Consider the following 19942-nt stretch of genomic DNA (forward strand, 5'->3'; position numbering starts at 1 on the left):
TATTTAACGTTACGGCCGTTTTTTGCCAGCTAGGGTACCCCTCCGCAACGCTCTATAAGGAACTTCGTACCCAAGAAAATATAATTTAAATTAACAAAAAAAAAACCGACTTCAAAAAGGAAACTAAAAAGTGAAAAATAAATTTACTTAGTACAAAGTAATTCGTATTTTGATTTGGTTAATCAGAAATGATTAAATAAATATTTTAAAATTTTGAAGTCGGTGCCAAGTAAAACAATAACTACTCTAGTATCTACTCGTAAGTTGTATTCAGTTTTCTTTCATAATTTGTTTCATTGACTATTAGGTTGAATACTGTTATTATTCTGTTATTGTTTTGACATATCTAATAATATTTTTTGTACTTGTTTGTTGTGTCTGTGTGTTGTTTGTATTTGTTATTGTAGCCAGGTTGTTGTAGTACTTACTTGGCACCAACTTCAAAATTATAAAATATTTATTTAATCATTTCTGATTAACCAAATCAAAATACGAATTACTTTGTACTAAGTAAATTTATTTTTCACTTTTTAGTTCCCTTTTTGAAGTTGGTTTTTTTTTGTTAAAAATTATTTTATTTTACAATTTTTAGTGATGGGTAGACCTAACAAGGATGCTTTTTCTCTTATGTCGGGGGTTCGGCAACACACACAATACACAAGCACAAACACCCAGATCATGACAAACATCTATATGGCCAATACAAATGTCTGTCGTGCGCGGGGATTGAACCCACTAACGCCAGCGCAACAACCGTTGCTGTGACCGCTGCGCTAACGCGTCGACATACTATGAGTAAAGTTCGTTATCAGGTGTACGTAATAACAACCGGGACTGACAGCCTAGCGTGTTCTCCGAGACTAGGTTGGGAGAACCACAAGGATTAATAACTAGACCGAAAATAAATATTTGTATAAACATAAATATCCACTCCGAGCGGGAATAGAACCCACGACCGTCGGTGTTTAAGCGCCGCCGACACGGCACATGTATCTTACCATTATATCAAAGCGGTCGTCAAAAAGCAAAAGGTATAACTGCTGTAAATTGTTGAGAAATTCCCTCGAGTGTTTATGGGCTCCATCATCAAACCTGGCCCTGTGACACAGATGATCACACAGCAGGTAATTGCTATAAATCGTTGAAAAGTTCCCTCGACTATCTTTCGTCTCCATCATCAGACTTTAATGGCACTTGTTACTCATATAGGTGCAAAGTTCTCATCAATAGAAACGAACTAAGTTTAAACAGCAGGTAATTGCTATGTCGTTGAAGAGTACCCTCGACTATCTTTCGTCTCCATCATCAGACTGAAATGGCACTTATAACTCATATATATGCAAAGTTCTCATCAATAGAAACGAATTAAGTTCAAACAGCAGGTAATTGCTATAAATCGTTAAAGAGTTCCCTCGACTAACTTTTGTCTCCATCATCAGAGTGTAATGGCACTTACAACTCATACAGATGCAAAGTTCTCATCAATAGAAACGAATTAAGTTCAAAAAGCAGGTAATTGCTATAAATTGTCGAAGAGTTCCCTCGACTATCTTTCTTCTCCATCATCAGATCGACTCCAGACCTTTATTAAATAGTAGTGCTTTATAGTACTTAATGAAAACATGATTAAATTTACTAGTCACCCTTATGATTTTTGAAAGTTTCCCTCGATTTCTCTGGCATCCCATCATCAGATCCTGGTTTCCTTATCATGGTACCAAACTATGAATATCTCCTTTCCAACAAAAAAAGAATTATCAGAATCGGTTCATAAACGAAGAAGTTATCTCCGAACATACATAAAAAAAAAATATATATATATATATACGGTCGAATTGAGTAACCTCCTCCTTTTTTTGAAGTCGGTTAAATAAAATGCAAATGTATCCTACAATACTTTCGATTAGAACATTAAGTTTGCTCATCCACGCCGTTTTCTGAGTATCCTATCGTGTTAAGTTGCACATGTTTGTACTCTATGTATGTACACGTATTGTCAAGTTCGCTAGCTGGAACAATATCCCGACGCTATCACGTTACGCGCCAGATGGTCGTCTACACATCTACAAACTGGACCATTGCCACAGCAAAATGTTTGCAACGCTCTCTATGTATACGACGGGTGTAACGTGTATCCAATTCGGAAATTGGCTTGCATTTTGACACCGCGCGGAACAGATTAAAAACGAATGAAAAGAGTTTTCACGTTTCCGAGAATGAATTTCGCCGAGTGTATTAAGTTCCGGTAAAAAAGTTATTTATATTTTTCATCACGGACTTTTTTACTGGTTTTTCGTTGGTTTCATAGTGTTTGTGGGTTATTTTTTTTTTAATTTTGTTAAAATGTATATTGAATAATAGTATTTTTTCAATATTTAAACAATTACGCTCAGGAACTTCACTAGAAACAACATTACCGCTTACAACCGCTTAAATACCGCTTCACATCAAACCGTAGCGTATATCCGTAGAAGAAGAGGAGAGGGCGAAAACTATCCTATTTGCCGGAAAGGCAAAGCCCACCGTTTTCTAGGATTCACTAGGTGTGATCTATATTGACAACCTGGAGAAGGGCAAAGCGGTCAAAAATGTTTTTCCATCAAGTCAACGCACTGGCTCACACCTCCGCGTTGCCAAGACCAAATTGGTCCAATTAGACTACGATCGTCTGCCCCATTCACCGAGTTCTCTAGATTTGACCTATTGCGACTTGTTTTTGTTTGAAACTTGAATAAGTCACTCGTTGGTCTGAAATATGAGTCAAATGATGAGTTTATCGCCACCAAGGTGGTCTACTTTGCAGACAACTAGAAAACGTATTTTTCAGATCGGTTAAAGAAGTTGAAGCATTACTGGGTTAAGTGTATAGAAATAAAAGGATGTCGGTGAGATGACAATGATAAATAACAAGTTAAAAAAAATTGTTTTACCTATGTAGTCTATGTACTTAACGGACCACCCTCTTAAATACCTAAAAATAAATTATCTGCAATCCATGGAAGGATTTGTTATGAACAAACCATGCTTAACGTAGATGGTACATCTTTGTACTCTTAGACCTTTACCCATGAAAAATATCGCTAGTTAAATAATAAAGCTGTTAAAATCGTATTTAAGGAAAATTTCATTTACGACGATTATATTATTATTTGATAACGTAATATTTATCACCCTTTCTATCGTTCTATTTTTCTTGCGTATAAAACTTAACCTGGGTACACTTTGTGCAGCCAAAATTTGGTCTGATAAGTCACTTGCCTATAAAAGTGTCGAGAAAATTTATTAAGCCGTTTTAATGTCAGACAAAATGGCAACCATATATTACTAAACCAAGTGAATAGTCATTTCAGAACCACACATGTAGTAGCTTACACTTCGATTTAATTTATACGTATAGATCCTACGGTAAATCAAAGACGCAATAAAGTCATCCGAATTTCCTAGTTCACTAAAATCGTTGTTAATCACTGCGAATGATTTTACAACTACATTGAGCGCGACCCTTTATTTCTTTGATAGTCCCATTATGTTCTCACCAGTGTGGGCCGGGCTTTTAAAGTAATGGTGGCAGTATTGTGCTAACTAGGTTAGCAGCTTTCATTTCGTCTTTGTTACGATGTTTGATTATATTCCGGGGTTATAATCGCGAGGACTGTATTCTTATTAAATTTACTCGTGGAAATATGACCACTTGTATCAAGTTATAAGTACATCATGAAAACAAAACGAATGAGATGTTTGGGAATCTTATACCTACCTAGTCAGATATTTAAAGGTCTCTGTACTTTAAGTTAATATATATTCAACAAAAGCCACAACAACGTTTTCCTTACAAATTAGCTTGTCTAACTTTACTGTTCTTTTTTTTTCTATTCATGTGACGTGTCAAGCTGATAAACGACAATAGAGACATAAGCCTCATCGAGAACGTGAAAGCGAAAATGAACAAAAATTCAGTGTACAATCAAAATTAATATTTCACATACCGTACCACTATAGTTATGACATTTTTCTGGTCTTTAGTTTTTATTACTATTTGACCACTATAGCTGCATATTTCATATAGAAAAAGGTATTTAACGCCTCGTTGGCGCAATGGTCACAACACTGGTTTGTGGCTGTTACGCTAGCGGTTGCGGGTTTGATCCACATGACAAACATTTGTATTGGCCATACAGATGTTTGCCGTGGTCTGGTTGTTTGTACAGTCCTCGTGAGTCTCTCTACCGTGCCTCGGAGAGCCCGTTATGCCGTCGGTCCGGTTGTTATCATGTGCACCTGGTAGCATCGATACTCATAGTAGGAATATATCCGCTTACACACATTGGAGCAGCGTGATGGATAAAGCTCTGATCCTTCTCCTACATGGGAAAAGAGGTCTATGCCCAGCAGTAGGATATAACAGGCTGATGCGTAAAGTTATTTAATGAATCAATCAATTAATTTATGTTTTCATAAATTGTAAAATGTCGTTAAATATAAACATTGGCAATAGGACGGACTTAATGCCAGAACCTTTATTTACCAGCTAATCTTTGGACATACAAGAGCGAACGTTTCTCACATCCTATAAACAGAAGAAACTAATGAAATAGTAAATATTATTGGTACCTAATAAAAACACAATAAATAGGTATACATATACTTTTAATCACAATGAGATACCTAAGCGATAAACCATACGTGAATAAATTTAAATAGATTCATACATACACGTAGTTACCTACATATATTAGTTTTTCTTCTGCACAAACAAACGATTCAGCCTTTAATATCCCACTCATAGTATATGGCATAGGCCTCTTTTTCTATGTAAAAGAAGGATTGGAGCTTAAACCATCACGCTGCTCCACTGAGGACTGGCGGATATGAGAAACGATCGCTATCAGATATTTATGATAATAATCGGGACCGATAGCTTAGCGTGCTCTCTGAGGCGCGGTTGAGATCCATAAGGGCAGACATCCGAACTGGAAATATATATTTTTGTACATGCAAATATCCATCCCGAGCGGGAATCGAACCCGAAAATCGCCGGTGTATAGGCGTCGACACGGCACACGCACAACTACACTAGAGCGGTTATTCGGTGAGCAGCAACAAAAAAGGTTACATAATATAAATCAATCATAAACGCATCACAGATGAAACTGCGCAAGTTTTCCATAAAGTTACAGTACGTTTATAATATTTGTAACTTAATTACATTAAACACGATACGTACCTACTGTAGAAACAATTTGCAACCTTTCGGTAAACGCCCTCGTTAGTGTTGCTAATGATTCAGCAAACATATTGATATCACTCGTTGATTAAAAGGGAACGAAAATTACGGTCAATTCGGTACGGATTTTTTGTGTCTATTATATATTTTTTTTAACGCTTACATTCAGCCTAATACTTAATACTTGACAAAAATAATAATAATGACTCAATGGCATATTGTGGGTGACCTACCTACCAGAAATGTGGTGTCAGGAAGTTTTTTTTTATTGAATAAAGGTTAACATTTTTGTAAATACAATAGGTAGGTAGGCGTAGCAGTGCTTTTCTTCCGACTTGTTTGCCAAATGTAAAGTTTTCTTACTGAAGTATTATTGCTACAAAAAAAATATACATTATAGAAGTAAATAATTAATGGTATAATAACATAAACATATACCTATTTAACAATAATGATAATAATGGAAATATACGGTGGACCCACACTAAGTAAGCCTGTCTTATACCAAAAGAAAAAAAAGTCGTCCCAAATATAACACTCAGGAATAATATTGCTTTCTACTGGTAAAAGAAAGTTCGAAATCAGCTTAGTTGTTCCAGAAATTAGCGCCTAGGAACTTACCAACAAACTTACACTCTTTTCTTCCTGATATTAAATTAATATTTTTTATATCATTTGATAATATTTTGTAGCTTACATAATTGTGTTTGCTCGCAAATGAAAAAAAAAAAAAAACCGATACAAAGTAGATCGACGAAAAAATAGTCAAGTAACTACGCGTTATCAAAGATTACTCAAAAAGTAGTTATCAGATCTCAATAAAATTTATATGTGACCACATGACAAACATCAGCTTCAAAAATTATTAAAATCGGTACACCCAGTAAAAAGTTATTGCGGATTTTCAAGAGTTTCCCTCGACTTCTTTGGGATTTCATCATCAGATCCTGGTTTCCTTATCATGGTACTAAACTAGGGATATCTGCTTTCCAACAAAAAAAAAAGAATTATCAAAATCGGTACATCCAGTAGAAAGTTATGCGGTATAATACAACGTAGTTCGACGAAAAAAGCGTCAAGTAAAAACGCATTATTAGGTACTTATAACTCGAAAAGCAGTTGTTAGATCTCAAATAAATTTAAATGGGACCAATTGACACACACCACCTTTCAATTAAAAAAAAATGTCGAAATCGGTCCACACGGTCAAAAGTTCTGATGTAACATAAAAAAATAACGTGTGGCACTCGGGGACTGCCGCGGTAAAGCTATTGCATAGCATTTTGTATCAACTTATGCAATTATAATTATTTATTTATTTTATTTATGCAGTATTTCTTTTTCTTTGATATTAATGCAAGTTACACTTTTTGAGCGTGGTGACCGATAAGAAAACAATTTTTTTTTCTTTTATTAAATAAATAAAAAGTTAATATTGTTTAAAATATTTTTATTATTTTACAATACATGTGGGTTTTATTATCTTACAGTAGCTGTTGGTTATTCAGGAATATTTATCATTGAAACTATAGGTTATAACTGAAATAATAAACATAAGTTTGCGACTTAACGCACGCACACAACGCCGTGTCGAAGACTGCCGAACTGAAACGACGTTAGACGATGCACGGCCTTCAAGCCACACCTCCGTGCCCGTCGGAGTGGGGAGCGTGAGGTTTTTTTCGTTACGGAATTTCTGGATTCGGTCCCCGCGCTCAAGGCCCGCGATAGAAGCTATGCAATAGCTTAAAAAAAATACAGTCGAATTGAAAACCTCCTCCTTTTTTGGAAGTTGGCTAAAAATATAAGTATTCACATTCACATCTGTAAACATATGTGAATTTTAGTGCTCAAATTAACAATTATTCTATGCCCGTACCGTGACTAGATAGTTTTCTTTAGAGGGCAATCGATGCGATAGAACTTTCACATTTGTGTTCCTCGGGTCGTCGCACAGAGTACATTGTAATAGTAGGGTCGTCTTAATATGCAGCAAGAGCTCTTTTTTGTAGACTATGACGTTATTTTAATATTATTTATCTACACTATTGTTGTAACATTCTACTTATGTTTCCAATACTTGACTTATAATTACTACTGTTATAGCGCAGACAACAAAACACTCAATTTAAGCAATTTCACATGATGGTATAATATCCACATCGATATCGTAAAATCTCATTATAACATCGCGCGCATGCGCGCAGCTGTGCTCTCATTGGTTAGATTTTAATGGCGGTAAAATCACTGTGACAATACATGTACGCGTGAATTTAATTTAATAAATTTAAAGTTAAAAATGGATAGCGACGATGATATTTGTACGCCTCCGGATATTCTAGAATTGGCAACAAAATTAACTCACAATCTTTTGCCAGAAAAATCTAGAAAATTATATGAAAAAGAATATAATAACTTATTCCGACTCCGTCTACGAGCTCTACTGCTTGCCCCGCGACCGCTACAGCTGCTGGATCAATAATTAACATTAACTTTCAAAATTGTACCATCCAAAATTTGAACAATTATTATAAATAAACTATTGTCAGCTTTTACTCTTGTTGTTTGATTAATTGCATTAGTGAAGATAAAGTAGTGTATGCAACTGCATATAACACGGGTATTAAAACACTCGTTACTATTATCTCACACTCGTGTTTTAATACCCTTCATTATATGACAGTTGCATAAACTACTATTTTAAAACTGTCGTGCATAATCAATCAAGAAAATTACTAGGGATCCACAAACGGGTGCATGGGAACAATCCGAACAGTAGTTTGCGAAACGATTTCTGTCCCATTATAATTGTGTTTGCTAGCAAATGAAAAAAACCGATTTCAATTGTATCGACAAGTAATACAACGTAAGTAGACGAAAAAAAATTACAAACGCACTAGTCGCCACTACGATTTTCAATGGTTTCCTTCGATTTCTCCGGGATGCCATAATCAGGTTCAGGTTCAGGTTTCCTTAACCACCTGCCCGCCTGCCCAGCGTGGTGACTAGGGGCCACACACATGAGTTCCCGCCATATTTAGAGCGAACTTGTGGAGCCCTATGTCCAGCAGTGGACTGCGATAGGCTTAAATGATGATGATGATGATGATGTGTACAAAAGGTTAAGACACAAAACAAAGAAAGAAAGACAAGGGTAATAAATTTATTTTATTTCATATAAAATTAAAATCTTATTTTTGTATCCTACTTATTTTCTAAACGTTAATAAAATTTTTACAATTATCAGGTATATTTTTGTACAAATTCAATGAGCAAAAATATAGATGCCAGCAGAAGTAATGATCATTTTGTTTACAGAATAAGAAACTGACAAGTAATTTTGAAATTGGAAAAGAGGTTCAAGTGATTTTTACAAATTCTTGCATTTAAGAGAAAGGTTGCAATTACAAAGTTTATAACTAAAAATTTTATTCTTAATAAAATAATCGTATCATATACTAGGTCAATTTACTATTTTTATTCTTGTTAATCTTAAGATAAAAAATATATATCAAAAATAAGAATCAAGTAAAATATTCACTTTACAAGAAAAAATAAGTCTATACTATAGGTACTACTATAATGTAGTAGAGTTAAAAATTTAAAACAGATATTTTATAAAAATAATGAAACTTCATGAGATTGGCCATTTGCCATAGTTTTTAGTATTAAATACTTGAAAACTTTTAAGTTCCAAATTAATGTCACTCGTTTTTGTTTGTTTAGGTGTGTTATGCTGTGTGTTTATGGCAGTAAACAATTAGCCACCCCCTCTCTTCCAGTGGGTGTCGTAAAAGGCGACTAACGGATGACAGTTCCACTACCACCTTGGAACTTAAGAAGCCAACTGATGACGGGATAACCATTCAACCGCTGGCTTTCCAATATACAGGGCTAAGACGGGCAGCAACATCTTCGGTGCGACAAAGCCAGGCCTGCGGTCACCAACCTGCCTGCCTAGCATGTGACTATGGGCAAAACACTTGAGTTTTGTTGAGTTTGGGGGGCCTATGTCGAGCAGTTGATTGCGATAGGCTGAAGTTTGTTTAGGATAAAAATATTAACTTTGTGCTAGGATTCAGACTAATTTACATGTGTGATAAAAATTAATGCGATGAAATCTACAGTTGTGTGATGTTTGAGACTGTCCACCAATCAATACTAAAAACATTGAACACATAAACCATTCGCTCCAGCCAGAGCTCGTGAAGAGGGCCAGGGGAAGAGTTTGCAATGAGCTTGCAATTTTGATAGATATAATACATTGGTTGAAACCAATATTTATTATACTAGTAACTAATAATATTAGTATCTATAGGACCATTTTTACCATTTACTGATAGTTTACCTCGCTGGTAAGTTACTGATAGAGTATCAGGGACTATATCAGCTGGTGGCCGTTGTAAGTATATTATAACAAATAAAACACTTCTTTTGGTTAAATATCTGACAGATAAAATGGAGTTAACCAAAGACTGTTATCTGTGATTGATTGAGTTGGCATCGTTAGTCTAATTTCGGTACTTGAGGCATAAAATAAACTAGCTAACTGTATGAAATCGGAAGAAAGGAGGCTATATGAGCTGTGTGAAGTCAATTATTTTATCATTTTTTTAGCATTGGTAGTCAAACCTTAAGGAGTTTGGACTATAAATGGTACATCTTTGTACCATATAATTTGGAATATGAAAAAAATATTTGTGATGATTATGCATTACAGTTTTTTCCGCAATGGCTTCAGCTCTTCAGGTCACTGACATTTGAAGTTTGTTAAGTATGTATAATGAATCGCCTTATACTGAAATAAATATTTTTATTCATTTCAGCTCAATTGCGACCAAAAAAGTGTCCATCCAAATAGAGGTAGGCAAAAAATTAAACATTTTCGCCCAATTCTTTTTTTAATAACTTCATTTTAAGTAAAAAATGATCTTTTTCTTGTTTATGCATGTAATCCTTGTGCTCTAATTCTTTTTCTAAAAGTTTTCGTTGAATTAATTTTTGTTCTAATTCCTCTGCTAATATTTTTTTTTGGAGATTTGCAATTTCAATTTTTTCCTCAGTTAGTTTATCAAATGGACTTTTTTCTCTTAATTTAATTTCTTTTTCTATTTTATATATACTATCCTTGTGTTCCATCTCCTCTTCTAAAATTTTCCTTTGAATAATTTTTTGTTCTAATTCTTCTGTTAATATTTTTTTTTGAATTTTGGCAATTTCAATTTTTTCTTCAGTTAGTTTATCGTTTGGCCTTTTGTCTTTAATTCCATCTATAACAAAAAGAAAAGCATATATGCATTGTACATTGCATAATGGTTAAACAAAAATTATCTTTAAATATACATGCCGGATCATCATTTAACCTCTCACGTCCCGCTAACGCAAAATGTCAAAGTTCACTGCATCCCGAGGTCCGCGCGCCGTCGACAACCGATATGCACGATATCGCGTCCACGGGCGTTAATAGTAGCAAACTGTGCCATATACAGGTTGATATTTTTTTGCATACATAACTACGAGTAGGTAGGTTAAGAGTAAAATCATAAATGAACTGCATGGATTTTGGTATTTTGTATGTAGGTAGATCATGACACTATTTATCCAAGAAAATATTCCTGTGATATAATTCCCTAGTTTTTGCCCCGGCCTCGCTTGCTAAGTCTTACCTGTATAGGGACAACGAAAACAACTTTTTTAAACTTAGTAGTTTTATTCAAATTAAAAAATAATCTTACATAATACACAAACAAACTACATAATAAACTTACATCTAAAGGTTATTGAGTGTATGGTAGTCTATCCAGCACTGCCCAATGCATAACGGAGCACGGCATTTCTGACACATAACCGTCACTTGGGTGCGGACCTGACGCGCTGTGCATCGCACGCAACGTCGTCGTATGTGCTGTGTAGGTTTCCCACGGATCGTTTCTGTGTGTACCGGATAATGGTCCGAAGCATTATCCAGCCGGACTAAAGCCGATGGCATTTGCCGTATTGGGTGTGCTGGCTCGGCCCTGGGGAACCGCTTGCACAATCCATCTGCTAAAGCATAGCGGAACTGCCTGTGCGTTAAAGTGGATGTGGTTGGATGTTTCTGGTACATTATAAAAGTGTTCAGAATACTGATGTTAAGCAGTCTTCTGAACACTTTTATGTACCACTTCAGTCCCCTTTTCCTTTCTAACAAGTACATGGATAGCTTCTGATCCTTAAGATCGACACCGCCCATGTACTTGTTGTATTCAGAAATGGAGACTGGCTTGTTTATATCCTCTCCTGCACGCCTGCCGGCTACAAGTTGATCATCATGGTAAGTTGAAATTGTGGCTACTAGTTTAACGTCTTTCCAGACTGTGAGACTTATGTCACCGCAATGACAACTCACCACATGACCACGCACCACATCCTCTCTAACATTTTTGATGAGAGCGGGGACATGGCGACGCCGCCTGTTCAACGTTCCAATGAGGTCTGTGCCGCGTTGATTCAAATACCTGGTAAGGGGTAACTGGTTATACCAGTTATCCATTACCAGGCAGTGACCAGCATCCAGGAACCCCTCCATAAGTTTCAGCACTACTTTTTCAGTAGGGGCTCCAAACCCATCGATGGGTCCCTCGTGCATAGAGGAATTCTTCCCGGCATATATGATGCACCTAAGCATATATCCAGTCGTTGCTTCGCAAATTTCGAAACTTTTAATTCCGAACCGAGCCGCCTTAGTGCGTATGCACTGTACCCAGCTAAGGCGGCCCTTCCACAAAATCAACGACTCGTCTATGCTTAGGTGCTTATTTGGCGTATATAAGGTGCAAAACTTTTCATTACAGTGTTCAAGAATTGGGGTTATTTTTGCCACCTTTCTATCGTAACTCCGCGTGTTGTTTGACATGTGATCGTTATTCACAAAATGGAGGAAACGAGTAATCATTTGGAACCTGTTCCTGGACATAAGGAGTCGAAAGTCAGGCATATCCAAGATGTTGGTTGCCCAGTACTCAGGTATATGCCCTCGAGGATTGAGTGACATATACATGAGTACTGCGAAATATCTGTACATCTCTGGCACATTCGTCTCAACCCAAGTGTCCAGGTTCGCGCTGATATTACCGCTTTCAGAAAGCTTCGCGATGGTCTGCCAGGCATACTTATTCGTCTCCTTGACAATGTGATCCATAATGGTCGAATCCCATACAAGCATAAAGAGCTCGAAAGGCACTTGTGTGCCGGCACTATCAGACAGCCCGGGCGTTCTCTGATATTCCATTTCTTGCCCATGAAACGTCGAATAATCTTGGCTCCAATCGAAACTAACGGGCATATCACCCCCACCAACTTCTCTGCTGGGCTCAGCTTCCTCGGCCTCCACCACTGCTTGTGCAGATTCGAGTTCGCGGAGTTCTCTCACTACCGCTCTCATCCCTGCATAATCTTCAAATTCATTCTCGTCGTCGTCGTCGGTACCAATTTCTACTTCGCTGCCAGAATCTTGCAGGTAGTCAAACGATATCGAAATCCGACGACGACGTTGAGGGCGGCGGGTAAGCCTGCGAGGGCGGAGGTTTCTATTGGATGGGGTAGACGGCACTACCGGCGTAGACGGCATTGCTGGCGTAGACGGCATTGCTGGCGTATTGGCAACGGTCGGTGTCACCGCAGGATTCCAAGTCTAAGGAAATAATGAAATAATTGGAATATAGTTAGGAAAACTGACCATAAAACTTAACTCTAATAGATGTAAATATTGACACTTACTACCACTCTGTCTTCAACCCGTTCACCTAAGAATGGGCTCGCGATAATATTTATGTGACCGCCAGGTGTTTGACACACATTATATATGGGAAAAAGCTGGCGAGGCGCGTCGTCGGTAGGCTCTGGGGCGGACATCGCGATGGGAGCGTTCACAGGAGCCGTGCGTTCTTCGTCGTCTCTTAGTTCCATCTTAGAAAAAACAATAAAGCATATTACCACACTAGCTGTGTCCCGCGGTTTCACCCCCGTAAGTCCCGATCCCGTTTGAATATCGGGATAAAAGGTACCCTTTATGTTATTCCTGGTCTCCAGCTATCTACATACCGAGTTTCATCGCAATCGGTTCAGCGGTTATTGTGTGGAGGAGTAACAAACATACACATACACACACACGCACACACAAACTTTCGGATTTATAATATTAGTAAAGATAATACTTCCATACGTGTGTTTCCTGTCACTTTGTATAGAATAAAGTTAACACAATATAAGTGTTTAGAATAATTTACCTACTGATAGTAATAAAAATAGAAATTACTGTAAAGTTCATTTTTCTCTTCCTTCGTATAACGAAGACTCGAACAAAAATGCATAGTCGAGAACATCCTGTATGCAATTAGTGTAAACAACAAAATGGCGGCCATTGTTTTTTCGAGCACACAGATTCAAACTTCAAAATGGATTATATAGCTCATTTACACTTTATTTATACATATTTTGACTTTAAATAATAACTACAATAACTTATTTCATTAGTAAATAAAGTTACTTACCGATTCATCCATATTTCACACAAAACACACGAAAAAACTGCACTACGACGTCACTTGTTTCGATGATAAAAAACGACTAATTTCAACTGTTCAGAATTTTGAACTTGCAATACGGGATGAGTGTGATACATCAATGGGAAGCTTGTATTCTTACCTGTTCATACATGTAAAATACAAGCGAAAATATACCTTCTGCTGACAGAAATTAAGCAGAAACTCGCATGAAGTCATAGGACTCGATATCGCGACTTTGGGACGCAGAGAACACTTTTCAGCCGACCGGATATCGCGTCATCGGGACGTGAGAGGTTAAAATAATATAACAATGTAATATAAACTATATAACATGTACGATTTTATTTTTGTGTTACCCACACATTAGGAATTCTAAACATTTTTTGAATATCATATCAAAAATTGAATGATTGAATTTTTGATATGATATTCAAAAAACTATATAACAATTCGAGCAGTACTGTGTACTTCTAAATATTTATTTTACTTTAAAATGTTATGCCAAGAATTAAATTAAAAAAAGTATTTTTTTTCAAATTATTTAAAGTTTTTAAATGGTATTAAAATGTACATTTATTATAATAATGTATTATCATGCGAATAATGTCTTTAACCCTTACATTTTATTTGTTCCTCTTGTGGTGATACTATAAATACTTTTCTAGTAGGTTCACATTGCTCAGTATTGTCAATATTAGAACTACAATCTGAAATAAAAGAATTGTAAGTTATTAGGTACATTCTACTTCCTATAATTTATTTTATAGAAAACTACAAATATCTCTTACCTTCTTTTAAAATTTGCTCGAAGGCCATAGCAGGTTGTATGATATCAGAAGACGGAGAATCTAAAAAAATAATTTAATCAGTTATTAATTAATACGGCAAACGTAAGAGAAAAACAGTAAATGCATAAAATTTACGTACTTGACCTAACAGAATCTGAATCAAAACAACTTCCATTTTCTTTGACTTGGAGAAGCATCATTTCTTTAACTTTCTGCTCTACAGGTGTGAGTGCAGAGGAATCGTTAACTGCTGCACTTTTTCTTCTGGCGTCTCTTTTGATAGCTTCGTACTTTTGTTTAAGGTGTTTGTGATCACGAAACACTTTTTGAGATGAATTATTGAATTTTTTCTCAATTTCTTTCCAGGCTCTTTCTTTATTTTGCCAAGTGATAGCGTTACTTGTTTTATTTTCTATAATTAGTTTTCTTGCTTCAACAAGCGAAATAAGAAGGTCCGTTTCTTCTTGCGAGAAATTTGCATTTCTTTCACGCTTTTGTGTTTTTGTTTCAAAGCTGTCCATTTTAAATAACATAACACAAATACACCACTATTAATGACAACTTGAACAACTTAATATAACGGGAATATCACAGCACGATAACGATTATCAAAAACAACTATATAACAACATAACAAAATTAAAGTTCAATTATATTTTTTAGTTAACAGATCATTTGAACCGGTTTCTGATAAACTTTTCGATACTTATCTAATAGCTAATACGCTATCTTATCTACAATTGTTATCTGGCATATACAACGCTAACTAACGGGCGGATAAGTTTAATGCTTCATACATTTTACACAGTGACAGCATTGCTTTTTTGCGTTTCGATATTCGATTCAAAATATTGAAATACAAAAGTAATGTTGAAAACTTTAAAATAATAATTGTTTATTTCGAAATAATATATGTAAAATAAGTTTGTTATAATATGAAATGAAATCATTCATTGTTTTGAGAGGTGAATTTGTTAATATAGTAGTAAAATTTGATTAATACAAGTTTTCATTTCACGTTTGCTTTAACAGTGTACAAGAGTAATAACCAAACGCACGTGAATAATTTTTTCCAATTTTAGGCCCAGTGCATATAGATGACTACCTTGACTGGTGTCACTACTTTTGCATATTTATCTTAATACGAAAGGTTCTAAGTGAAATGTAAATTTTTTATATGCTAATATATATTTATGTAAGGTTAAAAGTATTTTAAATGTTTATGTTGGCAATGTTGGGGGTCTACATAGGGTAGGTACGTCAGGAATAATTTAGTATTAATAGCTTCCAATAAACTCATGAAATAAATTAATGAAAGTGTTGCTCCGGTTCAATTAAATCTCTAACACGTCTGTTAACTATAGGAAATGCATGCGCTGATTTTCAATAATCTAAAGTCCACATCCATTTTTATTGACCGGAAAACTTTCAAATCCATGTCAACAACAATTGTGTTTGCTCGCAAACGAAAAAAGAACTGACTTCAATTACAAAACTAGTTATCAGATCTCGATCAAATTTAAATAGGACCACAATACAAGCATTGTATTTCAACTAAAACAAGAATAATCGAAATCGATCCATCCAGTAAAAAGTTCCGATGTATGTTACAAATATTGTTTTGAATATTTATTAAATTTATACTATTGCAACACTTTTGTAAAAATATATGTGTTATAAATATTGTTTTGAATATTTATTAAATTTATGCTATTGCAACATTTTTAAAAATATATGGGTACCTATTATTTTGTGGGTAGAAATAATATTGAAAAGAAAAAATATGGTCTGGGGAGGGTAAAATGTTATTAGAGACAAGACGAATGTTGAATGAGTAGTGTAAGATTTTTTTCTGTTAAAAAAGAAAAAATATTATTTTGAACAAAAAGTGGTAATTGATATCTAAGTATTATTTGCAAATACTTCAAACGCTAACAGATCAGAAGTGGTAAGACCGCGCAAGAGAAATAAAAGAGGTATGTGTAGAGGTAGTTTTACTATATAATGGGTAGTTAAAATCTTTTGTTTTATTACTTACACTATGTATTACACTACATTAGTTTGATAGTTTTGTACAGCTATGACAAAACTATATTATATTTTACAATTTAAAAGATATTTATTTCAGTATTGAATAATTTTATTTTGAAATATTTATAAGTGGAATGAAAAACAAATTATTTACTAAGCTATCCCTAAACTTTGCGGCTATGCTCGAAAATGGTATCAGGGACAAAGTACATTAAACTTAAGCTGGCGTCAATGGCAATGTAAGATTATAAAAACTTTTCTGATGACAGAAATTATGCGAATCGATTGTATGAAATACTTGAACGAAAGAATGAGTGGGAAGAATCTTTAGAAGAATATTTCCATGATAAAATGAGACTCGTAAAAATGTGTGGCATAAACGGTAGGAACGCTGTAGACTGCATAGTTCACGATATATTCTATAGTAACATAAGACTAAATGCCCAGGGATCTAGCGTTAGAAAACGTTTGAGACGTATATCGAAGAAAACTGCAGGGAATATGAGAAAACTACTAGTAGTTACTATCAGAAAATAAATATACTTTACAAAATAACAAAGAGAGTAATATATATAGACCAAGTACATATAATAAGCCAACTGGCATTTTTTCCAGAAACCGACATAAATTAGTACGTTGTTACAATTGTTCTGATGTCGGCCACACGGATCAAAGTTGCTCAAAACCAATTAAATGGTGTGAGAAGTGTTCTAGTCTAGGACATGACAGTCACAAATGTCAACAAGAAAATAGAAATCAGACAAATAATTCTAAATATTCAGCGGAGTTTAAGAACGATGTGTAAGGGGTATTACAAATAACTAAAAAAGATAAAGCAAATTACAAGTACTTCAAAACTATTGGATTAAATGATACCTTGAGATCAGCGTATGTTGATTTCGGAACTTAATGTACCCTTATAAAAGAGAACGCAGCTTCTGAAAGCAGTTTGATACTTCACGAGTTGAAGAGTGGTCTCCCGGTTATTTAAAGGATTTGCCCTAGGTTGCGTCTTACCTTTTAGAAAAGTTTAGGTATCTATTGAAATAGATGGTGTAAAAGCTAATATAGATGCACATGTAGTGCCTGATGATTTATTAAATACGGATGTTCTTATTGGTCAGTCACTCACGGAATTATCGACAGTAACTACACTTAAAACTAGTTCTAAATTAACCTTATATTGCGATAATTCCAAAACAGATCGTATTAATCTGTATTCAAATAGTGCTAGCGTTGATGGTTTAGTCTGACTGTACACAGTGAAGACAAATATACTGGAAATTTGTTTATTTCTGGGAACGTATGTTTCCAGAATTGTCATGAATATATTACATTTCACGGTATCTTTTATTTTGAAAAAGGAATTGGTCAAGGTATCCTTAACAGCTTATCAGAAAATGTATTACATTTTGATAAAGGTAAAATTATAGCGCGTGGTGTTAAATTACCCGAAAGACTACAAAAGTTAATGTTAATAATATAAATTTGTCAGAACACTGTCCTGGGGGGATTGGGGATTGGGTCGGCAACGCGCTTGCGATGCTTCTGGTGTTGCAGGTGTCTATAAGCTACGGTAATCGCTTACCATCAGGTGAGCCGTACGCTTGTTTGCCGACCTAGTGACATAAAAAAAAACACACAAAATGACTACAGATGATGATGAAAATGATACAGAAATTTGAATGACAATGGATATGCTAAATATAGGCCTTAAAGTGTGTGATGAACAGAAATGTAAACTACTAGATTTATTAAATAAGTATCGAGACTGCTTCACCTTCAACATGAAAGAGTTAGGTTCGACAAATATTAGTGTAATGACTATACGCCTTAATGATGAGAATCCAGTGACGTATAAGCCGTATCGTCTTCCCTATAGCGAAAGAGCTATTGTTCGAGAGATGGTGGGTGAATTACTAGCAAATAATATAATTAAGGAGTCACATTCAGCCTACGCGAGTCCTAAAGTTCTTGTTCGTAAAAAGACAAATGAACACCGCCTTTGCGTGGATTATCAGTCTTTAAATAAAATGACTATAAAGGACAGTTATCCGATGCTCCCCATTGATGATCAGCTGGACCGCTTAAGTGGAAAATCATATTTCACTAGCTTAGATTTGGCATCGGGGTATTACCAAATACCGATTAATGAATCATCACAACACATTACGCCTTTTGTAACGCCAGATGGACACAACTAATATATAAGCCACTAATAGATAATGCCTTTTAGTCTTGTAAACGCTCCTGCCGTCCAAAATATGATAAATAAGGCTTTAGGTAACAGAAGATTTGAACTCGCCATCCCGTATTTGGATGACTTGTTGTCCGCGGGTAAAGATTTTAATAACGCATTTCATAAGCTGACAGAAATATTAGTTACTGGAAAATGCCGGGTCAACTTTAAATCTTAAGAAGTGTCATTTTTTTTCAGTTGCAAATATACTATCTTGCTTGCGAAATCTCAGAATCGAGGTTAAGAACTGGCACTAGGAAAATCCTAGCTGTTTCAGAATCTTCTACACCGACAAATGTTCATCAGGTAAGACAATTTGTAGGATTAGCAAGTTTTTTAGACGGTTTGTTTACAATTTTGCTTCTGTGATAAAACCATTAACTATTTTAACAAAATCAGACGTTTCGTGGCACTGGTGTAGTAAACAAGAAAAATTCTTTAACGATGTAAAAACAAAACTTATAAAGGTATTTTTTTTTAAATTATATAAGTTTCTGGTCTGTGTGGCTACGGCACTAAAGAATTTAGCCACCCCCTCTCTTCCCGTGGGTGTCGTAAGAGGCGACTAAGGGATAACAAGGTTTCACAACCACCTTGGAACTTAAGAAACCGACCGATGGCGGGATAACCATCCAACTGCTGGCTTTGAAATACACAGGCCGAAGACGGGCAGCAGCGTCTTCGGTGCGACAAAGCCAGTACTGCGGTCACCAACCCGCCTGCCCAGGGTGGTGACTATGGGCAAAACACATGAGTTTACGCCATTTTTGGCACGAACTTGTGGAGGCCTGTGTCCAGCAGTGGACTGTATAGGCTGTAATAAAGTTTCTGGTTTTACAATGCTTTTAGGACCGCCCTTTCCTTGGCATTTTTTATTTTTACCTTAACTAATAATAAAAGTAAGAGAAAAAGAGTTTTAGTTAAAACCTCACGATCTATACCTAAGTAAAAAAAATGTAATAGATTTGTAACTCATCGAAAGAGTTCGATCTTAGCCGAACATACCTTACATAACACGTAATAGTGTGTATCGAAAGTAAATAAAATTATGATATTCGTTATAATTTAGTATATAACTTGAATATACTGTATTAACACGTTACAAGTTTAATAT

General features: G+C 35.4%; 1 protein-coding gene across 1 annotated transcript; it reads right to left on the reverse strand.

Annotated features, from left to right (window-relative positions):
• Positions 1-10085: 10085 nt before the first annotated feature.
• LOC123657751 (myb/SANT-like DNA-binding domain-containing protein 4) lies at positions 10086-15361 on the reverse strand. Its single transcript, XM_045593265.1, has 4 exons — positions 14698-15361; positions 14559-14618; positions 14391-14477; positions 10086-10494 (listed from the first exon to the last, which is right to left on the reverse strand). The coding sequence occupies exons 1-4, from the start codon at positions 15089-15091 to the stop codon at positions 10100-10102; spliced, it is 936 nt and encodes a 311-aa protein (XP_045449221.1). The 5' UTR covers positions 15092-15361; the 3' UTR covers positions 10086-10099.
• Between the last annotated feature and the right edge of the window lie 4581 nt (positions 15362-19942).

This window comes from Melitaea cinxia, chromosome 11, assembly GCF_905220565.1.
Source record: "Melitaea cinxia chromosome 11, ilMelCinx1.1, whole genome shotgun sequence".
Lineage (NCBI taxonomy): Eukaryota > Metazoa > Arthropoda > Insecta > Lepidoptera > Nymphalidae > Melitaea > Melitaea cinxia.